At 50.8% G+C, this 21,932-nt stretch overlaps 1 protein-coding gene across 3 annotated transcripts in view; it reads right to left on the bottom strand.

The window, feature by feature from the left end:
* LOC147255351 (arf-GAP with coiled-coil, ANK repeat and PH domain-containing protein 3-like) overlaps window positions 1-21,932 on the bottom strand; it is a 61,237-nt gene that overhangs the window by 8,222 nt on the left and 31,083 nt on the right. For 2 of the 3 annotated variants that reach the window (XM_086213015.1, XM_086213014.1), the window contains exons 5-14: window positions 15,397-15,455; window positions 14,924-15,107; window positions 12,643-12,687; window positions 12,414-12,509; window positions 11,811-11,885; window positions 5,575-5,687; window positions 4,523-4,574; window positions 2,674-2,774; window positions 2,375-2,486; window positions 1,819-2,027 (exon numbers count right to left, since the gene is read on the bottom strand). In XM_086213015.1, coding sequence (XP_086069141.1) covers window positions 1,819-2,027; window positions 2,375-2,486; window positions 2,674-2,774; window positions 4,523-4,574; window positions 5,575-5,687; window positions 11,811-11,885; window positions 12,414-12,509; window positions 12,643-12,687; window positions 14,924-15,107; window positions 15,397-15,455 — 1,046 coding nt within the window. Of the gene's footprint in view, window positions 1-1,818; window positions 2,028-2,374; window positions 2,487-2,673; window positions 2,775-4,522; window positions 4,575-5,574; window positions 5,688-11,810; window positions 11,886-12,413; window positions 12,510-12,642; window positions 12,688-14,923; window positions 15,108-15,396; window positions 15,456-21,106; window positions 21,741-21,932 lie in introns of those variants that run through there. The other variant, XM_086213016.1, reaches the window with a different exon arrangement.

The following is a 21,932-nucleotide window of genomic DNA, read 5'->3' as shown; positions in this document are numbered from 1 at the left end:
TGTGAGAAGACCAGCCAACATGAATATTCAGCAGGTGGGAACACTCGGCGACGTCTGAGATTATGTAAGCTGTGATAATTGCAACCTGAAAATAAGCACAACTCCCGGGGGAGCGTTCCCCCACCAGGAGCCTGAAAACTCAGTGACGCAACAGTGTGATGTAACAGAGCGCCAGCACGGAGCCCTGATCGGCACGATGACACGCAGCAGGAAATCAGCAACGCCACGGTCACAGTGCTCCATACAAAGATGCGACCAGCGTTTGGTGGCCAGGACTCAAGAGAGGCGGCTGGCTCGAGTTCCCTGCCGTTCCTACCTCATCAGCACACACAGTCGCAGCAACGGCGCCAAGCGCACACGATGTGTCGTTGCAGTGGCGCACCATGAGAGGGCAGCACCTCCACCGGGCTCTGACACCATCGCTGGCTCGGCCTGATTAACTCAGGGCTGCTCCATCTCTCATCATCCATGGCGTCGCCACAAACCTTCCACCTGACAACAGTTCTCATGCCCTCAGTACTGCACGACCGCGGGTGTGTTTGCAGTTTCACAGAAGTATTTTTTACTACATGTACACGTGTTTATCCTGGTCCTCAATCTACTGGAGTCTGAAATCTCAATGGAATTTGTTTTTTTTCTCTTGCCAACTTGGTCGGTGCCGTTGGGGTCACATGACGCCGCAGTAAAGAGGAGCAGCCTCGCGTCATTGAAGGCGCCACATAAACACGTCACCACTGGTATTTGATCATAATCAGGGTTACCTGTTCGTGTCTATATTTGTGATACTGATGTACCAAAAAGGTACTTCATGGTACAAGTAAGCAGCGGCATCTTTACTGTTATGACACAAAATACTGTGAACGATGGTGGTGCAGCCTGGGATCGACTGACTTGCAGCTCAGCTGGTTGATCAAACTGAACAGTCGCCAATTCACCGAGTAAATAAACGTTTGCAATTTATGGCCTGACATCTTGAAGCCCTGAAGGTTCTGGAGGTCCGGTTCCTACCCAACAGACCCAGACCAGCTCAGCAACAACCAGGTCTCCGTGCCTGACTGGGAGCTCAGGGAACGTTCCCAGTCTCTCTGATACTGGTACCATGTCTGAGCCACTGGGGATGAACCAAGGAGAACTCGCAGCTGGGCAGCAGCAGAAAGACCGTCCTGACCCTGAGGGGCTCAGCAGGTTGGTCTGCAGTTCTGGAAGTTTCTGTCTGTTCCTGAACGCAGCCTGGCTGATTAAATGAACCTCCCGGTGAATCCCGACTCACGCCGTGACATCACCAGCAGGATCTGACAGTGGATTCAATGAGTGAATGGTTTGTTCTCCGCGTGGATTTCAGCTCTGCAGCCGTCTTTATCTTCTCATCCTCTCAATGAAGCCTGATCCAATAAGCAACATGCTGGGCTGTAATCCCTCACCGGCGTGGGTGGCGGCGCGTGCTCGCTGCCTCAGCAGCTGCCAGCGCTTCCTGTTTTTAAACAGTGTGTGTGTGTGTGTGTGTGTGTGTGTGTGTGTGTGTGTGTGTGTGTGTTGGGGGGGTGATATTCTGATACACTGACTACTGAAGTCTTCTAGAGATTAGCTAGCAATAGCCTGTTAGCTCTGTAACCTAGCCTATGTGGTCACAGGTGCTAAGAGCAGATAACAGCTACTTGACGCTACACCTGTTCACACTTTTATTTGAATACAGTACAAAAAACTTTATGAGGACACAAGTATTGCGTTCTCTGCCCATGCTCAGATAGTCTCTTATCTTTGGATCATACAGATTTGAATATGACGCCAGCAGGATCTAGCAGGCGTAGCGTCCCTGACCTGTGGATGCCGGAGCACTCGATGCACAGCAGGATTCCCAGGTTGATGGAGGCCCAGCGAGGCTCCGCCTGGCCACAGTCGCAGCACTGCTCGTTCCCCGGCAGGCCCTGGATCCTCTGCAGGATGGTCTCCCCGCGGCTGCTGCGCTCCCGCGGCTCACTGGCTGAGTCGATGCTGCTGGTGGACGGAGACGCCGTCCTGTCCAAATGCTGCAAAGCACATCAAAGTCCCATTAGATTCGCCACAAAAACTGGGCGTTTCCAGGAAGAAGGACACGTTCGGTCGGACTCATGGAGCCGTCCATCCTGGTGACAAGATGTGACAACAAGGAGGAAGAATCGGACGCTTGTTGATTCAGCTGCACGTTCCTTTAGAGCCTGGAGACAAGAACCTCGACTCCGCAGAACCGGACCAGGAGGATCAACCAGACCAGCAGGCCGATTAAAGAGAAACAGGACAGTTTAAGTAACTTCTATAAGAAAAATACCCTGGTGTGTGTGTGTGTGTGTGTGTGTGTGTGTGTGTGTGTGTGTGTGTGTGTGGTGTCCTCGCTCACCTCTATGTAGAAGGTGTCTGGGCTCTCTCTGTAGGCTGACGCGATGCTAGCTTGGACCGCCTGGATCCACGCTAGTCTCAGCTTCTCAGACTCAGCCTGAAGCATACAACTCCTGTGAAGTACACAATCCCAGGAGTATTACTTCTTCTGGCTGGTGCAGGTACATCAGCTGTCTGGTGTCTGAGTATTTCTGGGTGGTTGCTGTCAATGTAACAGGGACAATAAAGTTTTTAAAGATGACAAGCGACTATAAAGCCACTGGTCTCCCTGCCTGACGTCGCCATGGGAGACGGTCTTACTTGGACGGCGAGACGACCTCGAAGCAGAACCTCCTCTCGATGTCCTCGCAAGGTTTGACGGAGCAGAGCCGCAGGTCCTCCACCACCACTGTCAGAGAATCCTGCCAGCACACACAGCACCACCCATTAGTACACCATCTCCCCACCAGCACCACCCAGTATGACACCACCACCCCGCCAGCTCCCAGTACTACACTACACCACCACCCCGCCAGCTCCCAGTACGACACTACACCACCACCCCACCAACTCCCAGTACTACACTACACCACCACCCCGCCAGCTCCCAGTACTACACTACACCACCACCCCGCCAGCTCCCAGTACTACACTACACCACCACCCCACCAGCTCCCAGTACGACACTACACCACCACCCCGCCAGCTCCCAGTACTACACTACACCACCACCCCACCAGCTCCCAGTACTACACTACACCACCACCCCACCAGCTCCCAGTACGACACTACACCACCACCCCGCCAGCTCCCAGTACTACACTACACCACCACCCCACCAGCTCCCAGTACTACACTACACCACCACCCCACCAACTCCCAGTACTACACTACACCACCACCCCGCCAGCTCCCAGTACTACACTACACCACCACCCCGCCAGCTCCCAGTACTACACTACACCACCACCCCACCAACTCCCAGTACTACACTACACCACCACCCCACCAGCTCCCAGTACGACACTACACCACCACCCCGCCAGCTCCCAGTACTACACTACACCACCACCCCACCAGCTCCCAGTACTACACTACACCACCACCCCACCAACTCCCAGTACTACACTACACCACCACCCCGCCAGCTCCCAGTACTACACTACACCACCACCCCGCCAGCTCCCAGTACTACACTACACCACCACCCCACCAACTCCCAGTACTACACTACACCACCACCCCACCAGCTCCCAGTACGACACTACACCACCACCCCGCCAGCTCCCAGTACTACACTACACCACCACCCCACCAACTCCCAGTACTACACTACACCACCACCCCACCAACTCCCAGTACGACACTACACCACCACCCCGCCAGCTCCCAGTACGACACTACACCACCACCCCGCCAGCTCCCAGTACTACACTACACCACCACCCCACCAGCTCCCAGTACTACACTACACCACCACCCCACCAACTCCCAGTACTACACTACACCACCACCCCGCCAGCTCCCAGTACTACACTACACCACCACCCCACCAGCTCCCAGTACTACACTACACCACCACCCCACCAACTCCCAGTACTACACTACACCACCACCCCGCCAGCTCCCAGTACTACACCACCACCCCACCAGCTCTCAGTACTACACCACCACCCCACCAGCTCTCAGTACTACACCACCACCCCACCAGCTCCCAGTACTACACCACCACCCCACCAGCTCCCAGTACTACACCACCACCCCACCAGCTCTCAGTACTACACCACCACCCCACCAGCTCCCAGTACTACACCACCACCCCACCAGCTCCCAGTACTACACCACCACCCCACCAGCTCTCAGTACTACACCACCACCCCACCAGCTCTCAGTACTACACCACCACCCCACCAGCTCTCAGTACTACACCACCACCCCACCAGCTCTCAGTACTACACCACCACCCCACCAGCTCTCAGTACTACACCACCACCCCACCAGCTCTCAGTACTACACCACCACCCCACCAGCTCTCAGTACTCCTCAGCTCCCTGCCTGTGAGGATCACAGCTAAACATTCAAAATATCTTCCTCCTTCAAAGCTGCACTTAACCTCTCAGAACCCCGTTACCGTGGGAACAGCTGATCGCTCCAAGACAGATGGACTTGCCTTGAGCTTCTTCTGGTAGACCAGCTGACTGTTCTGGATGGAGAACCACCGTCTGGAGAGAGCAGGGGATAAATAAAACATGTTTTAGATGGATATCTGAGAGCCTGGAGGCTGAACCGCGTCGGTGATCGAGGGGAGTTAAAAGCATCGCTGAGTTAAATGGATTTCCCTCAACGCAACATCAGGCATCCAATAAATCACGTGACATCAGAGCTTCTCTCAGCGAGCCGACACAGAGATCAACTCTAGCGCACGCAGGCTGGCAGCCATGTTCACCTGTTATCTGACATGTTTGGGTCTAGGTGTTCTGGACCCTGGCGCTGACACTGAATGAGCCGCCGCCCCCCTCTGAGGTCGTGGTGCTCAACAGAGACTCAAATTTGTTCACGTTGAGAAGAACAGTTTTGATTTTGGCTTTTATCTGCTCAAAGGAACAGAACATTCTCACCAAATCAGAAACAACGGTCTTTAAAAAAGGAAAAATATATTTTTCTAATCATTCGATCCTGGACGTTGCAACCCACTTCTTGTATTTTACTAATTTTTGGAATATTTTCTGTCGTGCTTTTTTTTTGGGGATAAAACATTGATTTTTGACTGCCACTTTTATTTCTTAGAAAAGTTTCTTTCATACTGAGGAAATATGAGAGAAATGCTCCGATTAAATTGACAGGATTTAACTGACAATTCGCTCGTGAAGTTACAGAAAACAACAAAATCATGAAAACTATGTTTCGCTACTGATCTGTTGGAAGCCTGAGGAATTTGGAAAGAATTCTTAATGTGAATCATTTTTCCACTCAGCAACGTCACCTCGTTTCCTGTTCCTTTGTTACAGAGGGATTCGATATGAGGGTTATAAAAATTCACCAGGAAGCTAGAAAAGGAACACAGTTCTAACACTGGAGTCCGACTGGTGGCGCGGTCACACTTCCTGCGTCTAAACGCTGGTGAAGGAGTTTCAAGGCAGTGACAGCGACATTTGTAGCTCCCCTACATCAGCAGGCAGTGATGGAGCATCGCGGGAGCCTTTCCTCGCCAGTTCTACTCACCTGTTCCAGGTCTTGAAGGCATTGCTGGCCCTCTTGAACAGGTAGCCCTCCATCACCACACCATTGGGAGCATCCACGTTGAACTCCACCTTAGAGTCGTCATACGAAAAGTCCTGCAAGAGTTGGAAGGGCAGAACTGAGGAATGATTCAGGTCAAAGGGGAAGTAAAGGCGTGTTCAGTGGCGAGGAGGCTGCATGGGAGACGTTCTAGGAACGCCTGTAGCGTTCGATGTGCAGGGCGTTGTTGTACACTGTCGCGGTGAAGCCATGGAATCCTCATATGTGGTGCGATGACGGGGAAGCGGTCACGTGTTCGTCCATGTATGCACGGAGGCTGCGTGCATCGTCCTGGCTGCCACACTGAGGGCATTTCATAACTCAACAGATGCGAGGGTGACGCAGATTATTACATAATCAGAATATGATTCATGTCAAATTACTGCAGCTTCCAACCTTTGCATGACTTACAAACGCCACCTGGGGCTTCGCAGTATCCCACAGGTGTCCAGGCTCCCGGCAGGGTCGTGGTACAGGAGGTCGAATGATGCGACGCGCAAATATCAGTAAAGCAGCGGCGCCTCGATGTTCATCATAGAGAAACTGGTTGTCTCCCTTGAACAACCACAACAAAACCTTTAGAAGTCGGAGGTCAGCAGGCAGAAACGTAGCTACGATCTGATGAGATTATTTCATGCATGAAGCCCTGAAAAGGCTGTCCTCCCGCCAGCCTGCAGCCTCGAGACAGGAGGACGGGAAAAAACCCAAGAATATGTGAGAGTCTGCTGGAAACAACCGGGATGTCTCATCAGAGGGTGTGTGTGTGTGTGTGTGTGTGTGTGTGTGTGTGTGTGTGTGTGCGTGCGTCTGCGGCAGTTCCAGGAGCCCCACCGCATGTTTGATTCATGGAAGCGCCGACTCCCCTGCACATATCTAACATGTAAACACGTGAAACTCGTCCCAGCAAACTCAGAAACACGCCGTCCGTTATCAGCTTTTGTCAAGCACATAAAACACCAGCATCCAAACACAACGAATCTTAAGACAACTACACACCGACAAGGGAAAATGCTTAGAAACCAGAAATCCCTGCCAACTTCGGTCCCAGCACCACAGAAAGCAACACGATCACATTCACCATGAAGGCGTCCATGACCGCATCGTGCAGAAGTGAAATGAAGAGCAGCCGACCCACCAAACTGTTGTCCCAGTGGCAAAAGATCTTCATTTTCAAACAGTTAAAGTTTTCCAGGAGCATTGAAAATAACACAAAAGCACTGAAAGACAACAAAGAGGCTCCAGAAGTCTCCCAGCAGAAGCGAGTCACAGCTCTTCATCCTGGCAGCGGAGAGCGCGCTGCAGCGCGGGGAGTCATTCCAGCACTGACGCGTGTGTGTGCCCTCCACCACAGCCACCTGCCCGCTGCAGGATTAGCACTAATTAGCATACAGCTGCCAACGAGTGTGTGTGTCAGTGTGCGGCAGACCGGAGTACTGTAGCTACTCTTGACCCACAGACGACCACTTCAGAGCCCCGAAACACACCTCCTCTGCTGCGGGGGGGTCGTCCCCTTGTTGACCCAGAGGATATAAATCTAAGATCCCAGCTCAGCAGCACCGATGGCAGCAGAGCAGAGGAACCAAGCTGAGGCAGCTTCCCGCGCCTGCTCCTGAATCTAGATCAGCAAATGTGTTCTGGGTGGAACTCTGAAGTCTCACAACAAAGAACATCTATTTTTAATGATGCAACGTCACACAGAGAGAAACCGAACATCAGTGAATTATTGAAGGAGCAGGGAAATGGAGACTTGCAGCAAATAAGTCAGTCTGGTGGCGATTGTGCGGCTGATGGAGCAGCGGACGACATGCGCCGGCGGGCCGTGAGACGCTCGGAGTACAGGTTGCACTGCAGAGGTGTTGCACAGGTGGACTCCTCTCATCCCGCCCTGCTGGACAAACCTGACGTCCGCTTCGACGTTGTCAACTAACCCTAACCCACCTGCTCGTCCTCGCCGGTGCTGCAGCGCCTCAGTGGACGGTGCAGCACCGGCGAGAACAGCAGACCCAACCGCCCCGCCGAGCGCCGAGGAGGCTCAGTGCTCCTTCACCCATATTCAGGTACCAACAGGAGTCTTGGGCTCACGAAGATGTTTTTCCACTCCTTTACTTCTTGCTGACTCCAGAATGCAGGAGGAGCCAGCCACATATATTTAGCTTGAAGCTAACGGAGCCTGACGGCTAACAGCAGCTGAAATGCCCTCGAACAGGGGGGTCAGACCGGTCCAGTACAGCGCCAAGTGGCTGCAGGTTTTAACCCCTGATCCAGCAAACGAGCTGTGAGGGCGCAGCTTGGTTGGTTTCAGTAGAATCAGGTGTTACTTTTGCTGGGCTGGAATGAAAACCTGCAGCCACTTGGCGCTGTACTGGACCGGTCGGACCCCCCTGGCCTCAAATGTCAGTTCACCACTCTCAAGGTCATCACCACATATACGACAGTTTTTATTCACCTCACGACCTCCAGTCCTGCTCTAATCTGCGTCTTGTTCATTTTGTTCTCGAGCACCTCGGGGTTCCGGCTGGTTTGTTTTTAGCTCCAATCCAAGAGTTTGTGGATTACCGAGCAGACGGCTGGATTAAGAGGACCTGACACCAGACCGAAGGGTCCGGTAGCTTCGGCTCAGTCTCCGCCTCCTTCTGCATTATGTGAAGTAGCGTTTAACATGAGAGGAGCAGCACTCGGGGCCTCGACTCCGATCTCCCAACACAGGAGGAGGATACAGAACCCAGGAGGACAACTGGTTATGCTGGTTTCCTGTAGGACCCCGAGTTATTCTTCCTCAGGCTGATCGTCACAAACACTTGGAAAAATCTTTGCCAGCTCCCAGTACTACACCACCACCCCACCAGCTCCCAGTACTACACCACCACCCCACCAGCTCCCTGTACTACACCACCACCCCACCAGCTCCCAGTACTACACCACCACCCCACCAGCTCCCAGTACTACACTACACCACCCCACCGGCTCCCAGTACTACACCACCACCCCACCGGCTCCCAGTACTACACCACCACCCCACCAGCTCCCAGTACTACACCACCACTCCACCAGCTCCCAGTACTACACCACCACCCCACCGGCTCCCAGTACTACACCACCACTCCACCAGCTCCCAGTACTACACCACCACCCCACCAGCTCCCAGTACTACACCACCACCCCACCAGCTCCCAGTACTACACCACCACTCCACCAGCTCCCAGTACTACACCACCACTCCACCAGCTCCCAGTACTACACCACCACTCCACCAGCTCCCAGTACTACACCACCACCCCACCAGCTCCCAGTACTACACTACCACCCCACCAGCTCCCAGTACTACACCACCACCCCACCGGCTCCCAGTACTACACCACCACCCCACCAGCTCCTAGTACTACACTACCACCCCACCAGCTCCCAGTACTACACCACCACCCCACCAGCTCCCAGTACTACACCACCACCCCACCAGCTCCCAGTACTACACCACCACCCCACCAGCTCCCAGTACTACACCACCACCCCACCGGCTCCCAGTACTACACCACCACCCCACCAGCTCCCAGTACTACACCACCACTCCACCAGCTCCTAGTACTACACCACCACTCCACCAGCTCCCTGTACTACACCACCACCCCACCAGCTCCCTGTACTACACCACCACCCCACCAGCTCTCAGTACTACACCACCACCCCACCAGCTCCCTGTACTACACCACCACTCCACCAGCTCCCAGTACTACACCACCACTCCACCAGCTCCCTGTACTACACCACCACCCCACCAGCTCCCTGTACTACACCACCACTCCACCAGCTCCCTGTACTACACCACCACCCCACCAGCTCCCTGTACTACACCACCACCCCACCAGCTCCCAGTACTACACCACCACCCCACCAGCTCCCTGTACTACACCACCACCCCACCAGCTCCCAGTACTACACCACCACCCCATCAGCTCAACCAGCTGTAATATCAGTTGATATCTGATTCGATGCTTCCTTGACGTCCAGAGTTGTTGACCACCTCAGACATTCTTAGTAATTATTTTATCACAAACTTCTACTTGGATTTTCAAGCAGTGAAAACAAATCCTGCCCTCATGGGAGCAGCGGCTGACGCACCCAGAGACCAAGAAGCAGCTCCAGCCGACAGGACTTCTCCATTAAATCTGAGGTTAAAAATAAATGTCTCTGGCATTTAGAAGCTTCTGCTGCGCCGTGCGCTCGGCCAGCCGTGGGTCCGCTCCACGCAGGCAGCACTTCATCTCTCTGGTTTGTACTTGTCCTGAGTAACAGCTGCACTGGTGTTTACACCAGGTTTACTGGACACGCTGGATGTGAAGCGGATGAAAGAACGAAGACCAAGAGAAGAAGAACCAAGTCGTTCTAAAAGCAGCTGAGAAGAAGAGACGACAAGTACAAACAAAACACAGAGGCTGCTGGGATAGGCTCCACCCCCCCCCCACCCCCACCCTTAACAGGAGAAGAGGGAGAAAATGAATGGATGGACGGAGGGCTGGACAAACAGAGTCAGTCCTAGTCGTATGGTTATGTTCATGAATCTGAACCTACTGTTGTGTATCAGTACTCGTATCACCACTGCATAAATCCTTGACAACCTCTGTGGTCTTCGTTAGACGCCTGCTGGCAACCTACATTTTTTAGCCACGCAGAAATCTTTCAGTTTCACCAGTGAGGCTTTTACTTTGTCACAAATTAAACTGCTAAGACTTCAGCTTGAGTGAATCTCCGATCTTATTTGAGGTGTTTAAACCCATAACGACAACTCGCTGCCTGAGACGAGGGGACTTTGTCCTGGGCTGTAGGACTCAGTCCTGCATCCCTCTATCGACTGAAATGACAAACGAAGACACGGTGAAGCTCAACCCTGCAGCTGTTAAGATCCTTGACCATTTAAAGAACCTCTCACTGTCCTTCAGCAGTTGTTCACAGACGGTTTGGACGAAGAGCCTTCAAGCTGGTTCAGTGTTTCTGATTGTTTTGTATGAATAATTCAGGATGAACCACAGCGAACCTCCAGGCTGCTGGAGTCTGACTGAAGCTGGGGAGAACTTCAAAGAGTTTTATAATGTTCGCGCTCCCTCTCTCTCTCTGACACACACACACACACACACACACACACACACACACCACTCACCTGCAGGAGGGTCTGAGTGTAGGCAGCACCATCGAGGAGAGAGAGAGAGAGAGAGAGAGAGAGAATTAGGACCACCAACCATAACTCAGCGAAGAGTTGTCACATGTTCACTGTTTACATGTTTAAAACTGCACGTCTCGGCACACGAAGCTCAGCCCCCGCCACAACAGATCAATAACACATGTGACCGCCCCATCCACTGCGCCTCAGGGACGATGCTGACCAGAGCCGTCTGACAGATGGTCACTGATCCTGGGCTACACAGGAGCCAGACACTGGCCACCTGAAACAAACAGCTCTTGGGGGGGTCCACATTTGGAGGTATATAATATGTGTATGGAGTATATTTGAAGTAGGACCACAGTTGTTGTGTACTGCATATGTGTACTGCTGTATTATATTGAGTACTGGTGTAGTACTACTGCCTCGCCAAGTCAAAGCTGATAAACAGAAGGTTTCACAAACAATAAAGTAAACCAGTACGTCAGCCGTGTGTCAGACGGTGTTGGTGCTGGTGTCTGCGTCATTAGTGGGAACACTGGTGAGTCTCACTGCAGCACAACGGACACCAACATCGTCAAACAGAAGTAAATCCTGCGCGTGTCGTCATCAGCGGTCAGCCAGATTAAGATTGTAAATACTGGTTTGATGTCACCCCCAGCTGAGGAGTGAATCTACAACCGGTCCCTGTTCCACTAAAGCGGCTTAGCGGGTGTTGAAGTCGCCACTTTATCAAACTAAAAGCACAGCAAACCGTGAATGTGCTGACTGTTCATGTCCAGCAGACAACAGTGGAATTAAGGGTTCTGCCAGGACCCTTAATTCCAGCTGATTTCCTGCTTTAATCGATGCCTGGAATTTTTAAGAGGGATTAATCAAACACCACCCAGCTGCCCGGCTCTAATCTGGCCCGGCCCAGGTGGCAGACTGGACCTCAGAGGTGTGATGAGGCGCGTTCACACTTGCTTGTTCTGTCAGTGCAGCTCAACGTCAACCTGCCCCCCCCCCCCCACACACACACACTCACCCTCTGCTGAATGGTTGCGTGTTTATGCTCCATTTCTCTCTTCTCCATGGCCGAATCAATAACCAGCTGGTCCAGCTGAGAGGCGCAAAGACAAACACAAACAACAAGGTCAGAACTTCTGGAGGCAGAAGAGCGCGCGCGCGTGTGTGTGTGTGTGTGTGTGTCTTTGACTCGAATAACTCAACAGCTGCTTGTCAGGGATGGACTGAGGGTCAACTTGTCTGACTCACTACAGCCCTTATAGCCCTGACGTGTCTGTAGGTGTGGTGATCAAAGTAGACAAGGATCAAAGATGAGATGACAGAAAGAATAACAGAGATCAAAGTCAGGGCGTCAGGGAGGTTTTTGAAGATCACACATTCATGGCCCTGTCAATCAAACTATGGGCACTTTGTGTGTTTGCGTGTGTGTGTGTGTGTGTGTGAGAGAGAGAGAGAGAGAGAGAACTTTCTGAACAATTTAACATCCTCTCATCTGTGTGTGATGTCAAAGCAAAAAGGATTTGTGTATCTGCTTAATCTGACGGCGTCTTTCTTGGTCAGCTGACGGGGATCAGAGGCGGCGCCGGTCAGCCGGTGAAGCCGATCCGGAGGCTCTGCTCACCTCGGCAGCCAGTTTCTTCATGTACGGGTCGATCTCGTCTAAGAGGTTGTAGCCCTGCTGGAACAGCGAGTACTGGGCGTGCATGAACGACAGCATCTGGACGGAGGGAGCAGTTGTATAACGTCATGAAGGACATTCTCTCCCAGATGTGGAAGCCAAATACAGAAGACAGATGTTCCTGCATCTGCGTGAATGTAACTCGCATCAGCAGACGGTGATCGATACTCACAGCATCGAGGATCTCAAACTTCTTCTTCGCTTGGAGGACATTAATCTACAGGTGGACAGAAACGCAGCACAAATAAACATCAGACAATGACGAACTGCCTGTTGAGACGCCGCCCTCTAGTGGCCACTGTTCTGATGGGTAAATCCATGAGGATTAATGAGACTAACGACTCAATGGCTGTCCAGCTTCCTTTGAAAATGGGAGAAAAATATGATGTTACACTGAATGAGCCCGACAACACACGTCACATGACCCCGAGGCCGCACGCTCAATCCCTCACACCAGTCAGGACGTCATCAGGAAGCCTATTTTCTTTCACCTGGATAACTGTAACACCGTGGCAAACACTTCCTGAGCTTGAAGCTGAATTAGTTTATTTCCAGAGGTGCAGCAGAGGCACAACGACCAGTGTCTGACACTTCGTCTTTACAGCTTTGAAGACGCTCAACTCTGTTTCTGCAGACTAACTGCCTGTAAGTAAGCTGCGTAACAGCGTCGGGTCCCCGTGGCATTTCATACACCAAGGGCTTTGTGTTCTGGACTGTTATTGATGCAAACCTAAGTGACTTTTTATGCTACATTTAAGAGGTCACACACAGTGAAACACCATACAGCCTGGACATTTTCTGCCTCCAGACACTTTCAATTAGGACTCAAAGGCTGCGATGTCTGAGAGCAGACAGAGAAGGCTGCCAGCAGACAGAATGAAAAGAGGCCAGAGCCATCACAGCCATCACACTGAATCAGGCTCTTTGTCCCCGCAGGCGTCCACGGCGAGGACCGTACAACGAGTGGGCAAAATAAACCCGCGCTGCATATGAGCAGAGTGGAGGATGTCACACAGGAAGCAGGATGGACCTCCTGACATCCACGGGACCAATAAGCTACTAGCTTACAGCGTAGTCAGGCTTCTGATGTCCACTGAGAGTAAATGTTCAGACCGTAGAACGCTTCAAAGATGCTGACATTAGAGTTATGAGCGTTTTCCTCCGACAGTTGTAGCAACATCCACTCAACACTCACGGATGTTGGAGTGGTGGAGTCTTAAAAACCTGGGTTGCTAACAAGAGTCTGAGGGAGCCTACAGAGGTCATGGAGGTCATTAAAGGTCATCAGAGGGAAACACAAGAAGCCTGAAGCTTAGTGGTGGTGACCTTGAAGTCATGTGACCCTGGTGTAGTTCCTTCATAAGCTAACGTTAGCTTAGCACTGCTCACGTGGCATCCATGCTCCCAGCATCATCAGAGGGTTCATTAGTGAAGATGATCTTGATGAACTCAACCTGGAAGATCATCAACTTTTGTTCACCAGAGCTGATTTACTGATTCAATCACCACAATCACATGGAGCGATCCTATTGGCTGCTGGGGGAGGAGCTAGGAGATGACCACTTCCTGTTGGTGGAGGAACCAGGACAACCCTGACATCATCACTTCCTGTGGACTACAAAAACACCTAATTCCTGACATGATAACTCTGTGTCTGACTACAGAATTACCTTTCCTTTCAATGCTAACTTCCTGTTTGACTATTCCTCGTCATGATCACATTGTGTTGGACTACAAAAATACCCGCCCCTCAGGGACTCGATACTGTAGTACTTGTTTGGAGACTGGAGGTCTCCCTGCCCTGTCTCCAGAGTAAACGACTCCGTCTGCAGCCGAGTTCTCTGCCGTCATCATCACCATGTGCCTGTTGTTCATTCTTTCATTTTGACCTACTTTTGGTTTTTAATAAATGCAAGTGACGTGGTGAGACTGCGGCGACCGGGGCTCACGCAGCGCTGCTTTGTTTCCACAGTCGATTAACGATTTCATCAACAGCCTTGCTGAGGTTCGGTCACAATAACAGAGCTTCAGCATCTTAAAGGGTGATGTCATACAACTGTTCCATTTACCTCATCATCCAGTGAGCGTCTCAAAGCTGCAAACACGAGTGTCTCTTATATTAAAGGCTAGGTCCTGTCGTGTGGACCAGGACATCATTTTTTAGCTCCTGTATCCATTCGACTAACGACATTCCCACCTGAATTAGTTTCTTTCTTTCAGTTCAGACACACTTTTTGAAGAATATCACCTTCGTGTTACACAGTGAATTCCTGGATTCTCTTGTCTGGTCACTCTTGTGCTTCTCCAAGTCTCTGCAGCACACATCCATGAGCTGTTCCTGCCACGCAAGGTACCGCCTTGCTAACACGCATGTGAATGTGAATATGCTCCCCTGAGAGCGCTGGCTTGCACCTTCCTAACCTTAGGAGCTCAGAGCTCCTCGTGTGTCTGACCTGCAGCACGTAGTCCAGCGCCAGGTGTCGGAAGCACTTGCGGGTGATGCTCAGCGTGCTGCTGGCTTCCTCCACCTCGTGAGGTTTGTTCCTGGGTGCCTGAGCGTTCTTCACCTGGGCGATTTCCATGTCTTCACGCACTCGATCGAAGTGCTTCTTGGTCTCCTTGAACTTCCGCACATCCCTGACAAACACAAGAGCCATTAAACTGGATCCCAAACAAACTGGGATCTAAAAGATCCAGGAATGATGGATTAGTAGAATCACCACAATCCAACCTGAGGAGGATCTGACTGTGACAACAAATCTGGGTCACGAAAGGTTGTCCTTTAATATTTTAAGTCCTTCTGGGGAGTAACAAGTGCCTGTTTGTCTTCTAAAAGGTTCTGAACTTTTGCAGGTACGACCTGTACTGAATTTTTCATACGTCAAAGTTGTGCAGGGAAACCTGGGAGAATCGTAGGTTCACTCACTCTTTGACAAAGTGCTGTAGCTGCTGCTTCACAGAGCGCTGAGCCTGGTCGAACAGGATCTGAAAGAGAGAGAGAGCACCTTAACACCTCTGTTGCATGTGCTCGTGCAGATGCACTGCTCATCAGCCAGGATCATCAATGAATCTGGAAAAAACTCAGCGAGTGAGGAATTGATTAATTACCACTTTTATCTATTAGAAGCAACTCCGCGTCGCGACCTTTTAATGTCTCCGACTTCTCGGAATATTTTTAGATGTAAAGCTTAGAGTTTGGAAAGCGCTGCACAAGTTCTATGTGTTATCATCATTATTATTATTGTTCTATGAAAATTATTCATCCAGAATGAGAATTCTTGTTGCTAGCTTTTAATTTGTTGTCTTATCAAACTAAATGGAAATCATTACAATTTATCCTTCAGAAAACCTTCAACTGAAAGTAAAAAGCCGTCAACGGAGAACTCATGAAAACTGTCTGTGGAACAGCAACTGCAAACATTTCATTGTCAGCTGATGTTCTGCTTGATTGATTCATGAATTAATCAATCCTTCCATGCAAGAAACATCAGAAAAATACAGCAAGACGCCAGTCAAAGGTCTCACTGCTGGTACGAGTGGAATTCCTCACAACGCAGAACAAAATCAGCATTTTTGCAAGAAATACAACAAATAAGTGATTAAAACCAATCAGCTGATCAAGTCCATCAATCCTTCATTGCCACTTTCATTGACCGCAACACCTCCTTGAATATAAATCCCATGCAATGTATTTTCTAACCAACAGAGGGCGATGAAGCACAGCTTTTCTCACATGCTGCACGCAAACTGCAGCGTGTACATGAGCCCTTAATGCCCACTGGAGTGAATGGAGGAGAAATGTCACTCCGTCTGGACTCCGTCACTCAAATGCTGCCTTCACTTGGCTGTTTTCTATTCATGTCTTCCCTCTTCCTCACTTGTCTCCCATCGTTGCTGCCATGATGCTGCAGCCGCCGCCGCTAAATAGGTCACTTGTGCAGGGAGGGAGGGGGAGACGAGGAGCTTTTGGTACAATGTGACACTGAAGAGGCTGCATCCAGTTCAGGCTGCAAACCCCAGTGTTTTATCACCAGAAGTGAGCAATTCGAGGGACGGGGTCCTGCAGTCGGCCTTCAGAATTCAATCAACTTCTGTGTGTGGAGAAGAAGGCGACAGAAGAGTAAAATCAGTCTTACGGGTGTTTAAGTGCACAGACGACGAGAGCTGATGATGAGTGAGACAGAGAGAATCAGACTCCACGTCATGAGTCCACTGCAACTGAAGAACAGAAATGCAGCTGAGACGGAAGCGGTGGGTCTGGTCGTCACGCTGCCGCCTCTGGACACGCGGGTCCTGACGGAGGGTGAACCAACGTTTCAGTGTTCCGTGAGCCCACGTGGCTCGTCAGCGCGGTGCTGCAAAGCCGTCCGCCCTTTGTGTTTGTTCTTCTGGCGTTCCAGCAGCTCACTTGGCTGGGTGGGATTACAGAGGGCTGCAGGTTCCCCTGGTGGTGCACCAGGCGACTCCCCAGGTGAGCAAACCTTTCTAGTCACGCGTTTCTGGCGGCTTCATGGAAAAAGTGTCATTTGACAAGTTATTTGAAAAGTGAGGCGGGTTTGCCAAGGAGGGATCCCACAAACAAACACACAAAACCAGCAAGGCGGCGGAAACTAACACCAGGGTGTAATATTAGATGGGCGCCCTGCAGTCAGGACAGAGGTGGTCGGGGGCTCCATGTAAGCCGCAGCCTTTACAACCCAACCAGTCCAGCAGCACAGCTCGGGGTTGTTTGTGTGGCAGGAAAAGTGGCGTGAGACTTCCTGGCTCTGGGAGGAATGTAGCATTCCTCAGTTGCTTTGTGGCAAGTTGACATGCTACTTTCATTGGAGCAAGATGGCGGAGGAGAGAAGTCTGGGTGAACAATCCAGCACCTCAAAGTGTGTGAGACGGCCGAGGGAAAACTCTCCTTCACGCAGCCTCACTGACAGTTTGAGACGGCAAACGACGGATCCTGAAAGTCTTGCCATGAAAGTACGGCGCCTTCACGAACCAATGGAAATCGAACAGTGGCCAAACTGTGTAACTACAAATGTGGCATCCGTCACATGAGGCCCAACAACCCTTTTCCCATTCCTGAAAGTGTGAAACCAGCAGCGATGTCCAGTAGGAGCCTCTGACATCACCAACGTGGTGCAACGCTCCTCCTTCGCTCCGTTTCCCTTCACCTTTTAGCGGTGAGTTCACTAAATTATTGAAGTCGTGCTGCGGAGTTCAAGACGGAACGCTGACTAACAAAAGTAGCCTCTCACCTGGGGCCAGTCAGAGGGCGCCTCACTGTCTTTACATGCTTATGCTGGTATAAAACAGCAGATATGCATTCACAAAACATTTAATCCATAATTTGATGTCTCTGATAACGTGGCAGGTCAAAGCGACAGGAAGTTGTTAGGGTTGGCGTGCAGACGAGTGCATGCTCTGTCCTCCTGCGTGGCCATAAAGCACGTGGCTACTTTTGTCTGTAGCTAATGTAACGTTAGCCTTCTGGCTAGCTAAATCACGTCACCCAACTCATTCCTGTGACTGAGAGAAATCAGATGGTCGACCACCAGCAGTGATGTTGTTTGTCCCTCGTCTGTACTCTGACTGCAGACGTGTTTTGCCGTCATGTGAACACAACTTCTCACTGACTTGTGCTGTTTGAAGCTGAGCAGTGTTGGCTAATTTTAGTAGCTGCACAGTGGCTTTGTCACAGACTTCTGCAGAAAATAGTGACCTGCCAAGGCTGTAAATAATAGTGGAGCAACGCAAGTGAATCACCGCTGAACGGAAAATGAAAACAAAGAGCTGAGAGGCGCTGAGACGGGGAAGGAGCTGCTGTGGCATGCTAATTTTAGCATGGTAGCGGCATTGTTGGAGCTGTCACGGGCCTCTAATTGTGACATATAGTTGCAATAAAATTCTGAGAAACATGCTCAGTGTCTCAGCAACTAATGACATACTACTTATATTTGTCATAGGAGCCAACGCAGAAATTTGGTTTGTTGTTTCGAACAAAGACAACAGTGTCCAACATGAAACGTCACCCCTGAGCTGATATCAGAACTCAGGAATGACAGCAAGACGGCACCATCACAACTGACAACCAGGCTCTTCATTTCTCTCTTGTTCCACTGGCATGTTGGGGCACAACATTATGTCATTAAATTACTCCAGTAATCTGCAGTTGGTGCAGGTCCCTGTTCAAGAGTAAGCAACTTAAGTCGCTCTGTCAAAACAGATCTAGGATGTCATCGTGTGACAGAACACTGTTGTTTTTAGTCTTTAGCCAGGAAGTTTGACTCAGTCTTCCAGCAAACCTGGAAGTCACGTGGTGCCAGTCGCAGACAAGCCTGAACCTCAGGGATTTACTGCTACGCTCATTTCAATTCAACTCACTCAGCTGCCGCCAATTTGCTTAAGAAGCAGCAGCCCTGCCGTACGACTGTCGCCTCATACTGGGTTTAATACGCAGCTTTTTACTGACATTGTTTTAGAAAGTGTTCATTCAAGTTGGAGGCTTTAGTTTGTGATACTCTAGAACTGTGCTCCTTTATACTGACACGTTTCATGTCTTTCATTCACTTTAAAACCATCTCTCAGACCATAACTATAAACTCCAGCCTCAAAATATCAGTTAGTTTGATTCCACACGTCTCCACAACACACGCAACACGAAAAGCTGGCGGAGAGGAGAACTGAGAGCAGGCGAGGAGAGGCAGCGGTGCAACACGCCGGTTCATGTTACAGCTCGTTCTTTATTCCCTCCGCCAGGCAGTGAAGGGTTATGGTGCCGTTTGTCTGACAGCGAGATTACGCAAAATCTATGAGGCCGATACGAGGGGAGGGTGGAGCCCGGCGGGTCGGGAAGAGCAGATGTGTCATAGCGCCACCTGGTGGTTGCAGGAAGTACGTCCTGACGGAACAAACTACATGACAGCGTGCTGTCTTCACCTGATCTACTACATCACACAGAAGACGTGTGTGTTCTCTAGCGCCACCTAGTGGAGACAGGAAGTGACATCAACACCACAGTGCAGCTTTAGTCTGCCACTTTGCGTGAAATCCATCAAGCGTCACGTTCCTCCAGGGGCCGAGCGGCCATCTTGCTGCATGTATCTGCTCTCCGGTCGACGGCGTGGTTAATCTGAGGATGAGTCAAGCAAATGGAGGCCTTCGATCCACAAGCTGATCTCACCATGAAGACGAACAGGGGACACCTCGTGGACCAGAATAGTGACTGAGAGCACGTCTGTGTTTGGCCCTGTGAAGACACACTGGCAGCTCATGAACAAAGGAGGCGAGCAGAGCCTGAGAGGGAGGAGAAGCACTGGAGTCGCATCCGATTCGCTCCTCCCGCGTCTCACTTTTGTTCTCCTGTTTCCAAATATAAACAAAAGACGATGGCGTTGGCGTCCCACACGGGAAATCACTCTCACAGCACAGTTATTCTATAAAAAAACCCAGGAAATAATACGGCATAAAGTCTAGGGACACCTCCAACCAATCCACTCGCTCCGTAGTAGCAGCACGCTCTCTATGTGAGGACGGGATTCAATGCATCGACCTGGCAGCTCAGTCGCTCGTCTCTTTGCATCTTTGTGTCAGACTCTCATTTTTAATGGATGTTCAGAGTCAAACATGAGTCAATTATTTATCGAGTGTTCATATGGAGTTTCATGCATGAATTAAAAAGACTTAAAAATGTTGGCCTGCTTCTGCCCATCTGAAAGAAAAATCAACTGTGAAATCTTCAGAAGGAGACGGTCTCTGGCTGAAGCACAAGCAAAATCTCAGATAAACTTGGCTTGAGTTGAACAGCAAACAGAGCCTGTTTGTTCTGTTGTGCTGCTGGACTGGCAGGAGAGGCGCGCTATCAGGAAATGGAGGGAAACAAGGGCCAAGGCTCTTTTCTGCTTCTTCTTGGATCTGTTTTCTTGCCTGAGCTCACATCCGCGCGCTGTTTATCCTGATCGCAGCGACGACAAGGGCACTTGGCACTCAGCCGCCCCATTTGTACGGAGCCATTTCATGTTCTGTAGCGTCTTCTCTCTGGGGTCGCCGCACGGCGAAGCAGGCGCACAAAGAGACAGTCGTCATAAGCAGCAGATATAACCATCATCATGTCTTATTCATCGGATCGCCGCTGGGGTCCCTCTGCCACGGGAGCTCTGCACACTGTACTGCACATCATGTCTTTCCTGATTAAAATATGAACATTACCGCTTCGGCTAATAACACTGGAGTCACAAGGTTCTCCGCATGGTCGCTTCACTGCAAATATTTTGCCAAGTCCTTTATCTCTGGGGAATGCCCCGGTCACAGTAGCCCCCCCAGTCAGACTCTTGGCTCTAATGGACTGTAGGGAGGGAGACAGGAGGCTGAGAGCCCAGCTGAGCTTTCAATAGGCAGCCCAGCTGGTCCCGGGCCAGACCACTCTTCTGGTCTCCAATGTGTGACACAGTGAACCAGACCTACAGGGAATCTGTCAACCTGACAGAAACATCCCGGGGTGACGGAGCGCAGGAGCTGGTGGGCAGCTGGAGCGGAGAGGAAGCCTGTCATCCTAAAACTGCCAGAACTCAACCTGAATGCATTTACAGAGCAACAGCAAAAGTTGTTGGACGAAGGTGAGTGGAGCCACACAGCAGCACCAGGACCTGCTGCAGCCTCGTACACCACAGCACGCTGACTCAGCACTTCCCCTCCGTTTGGTTTGTTCAGGCCTTCAGAGCAGTTGAGACCTCAGGAGGGTCGAGGTGTCTTCGTTGGGGGGAAAAACACACAAAAAAACCTGAACACCTCTAGAATCAACATCAATGTTGCACAGGATAAAAGTGAAGATTTATTGGAAAGGTGAGTCGATTGATCTATCAAGTTTTAACTGCTCCTATGACCTCACAATTCCAACCTGAAACAGCGTTTTTGATGTCAAAGTTTAAAGAAAACTGCTTTTGTTTTCTTAAACTTAATAACAAGGAAAAGTACTTTCACTACAAAGGAAAATGCCAACTTTTGGGAAAATACGCATACTTGGAATCGTCCTCAGAGCCAGACTAGAAGATAGAGATATTTCTCCAGGCAGCTTAGACCCATGCTAGTTAGCTTAGCACAATGACTGGTAGTGGGTGGGAAGTGTTAGCATCAGCTAGCTCAGGTCCAGGCTAGTTAGCTTAGCCCAATGGCTGGTAGTGGGTGAGAAGTGTTAGCATCAGCTAGCTCAGGTCCAGGCTAATTAGCTTAGCCCAATGGCTGGTAGTGGGTGGAAGTGTTAGCATCAGCTAGCTCAGGTCCAGGATGCTGTTGTGTCCAGCAGGAACCCTCCTCCTCCTCATGATCAGGAGCACCAGTCGCTCTTCTAGTCCTCAACAAACCTTTGGCTCTGTTGGCTGAAGTTTGCGCACAGACAGGAAAGTAGTTCCAGCTCAGTGTCTGATTCTAAAAACATGTCTTGCAATTTCAAGTTGTTATTTCATGGCAAACAAG

This window comes from Aulostomus chinensis, chromosome 9, assembly GCF_037954235.1.
Source record: "Aulostomus chinensis isolate RoL2024-O1b breed Wild chromosome 9, RoL_Achi_v1.0, whole genome shotgun sequence".
Lineage (NCBI taxonomy): Eukaryota > Metazoa > Chordata > Actinopteri > Syngnathiformes > Aulostomidae > Aulostomus > Aulostomus chinensis.
The sequence above is the reverse complement of the archived record's forward strand: the minus strand, read 5'-3'. Positions and strand labels throughout refer to the sequence as shown.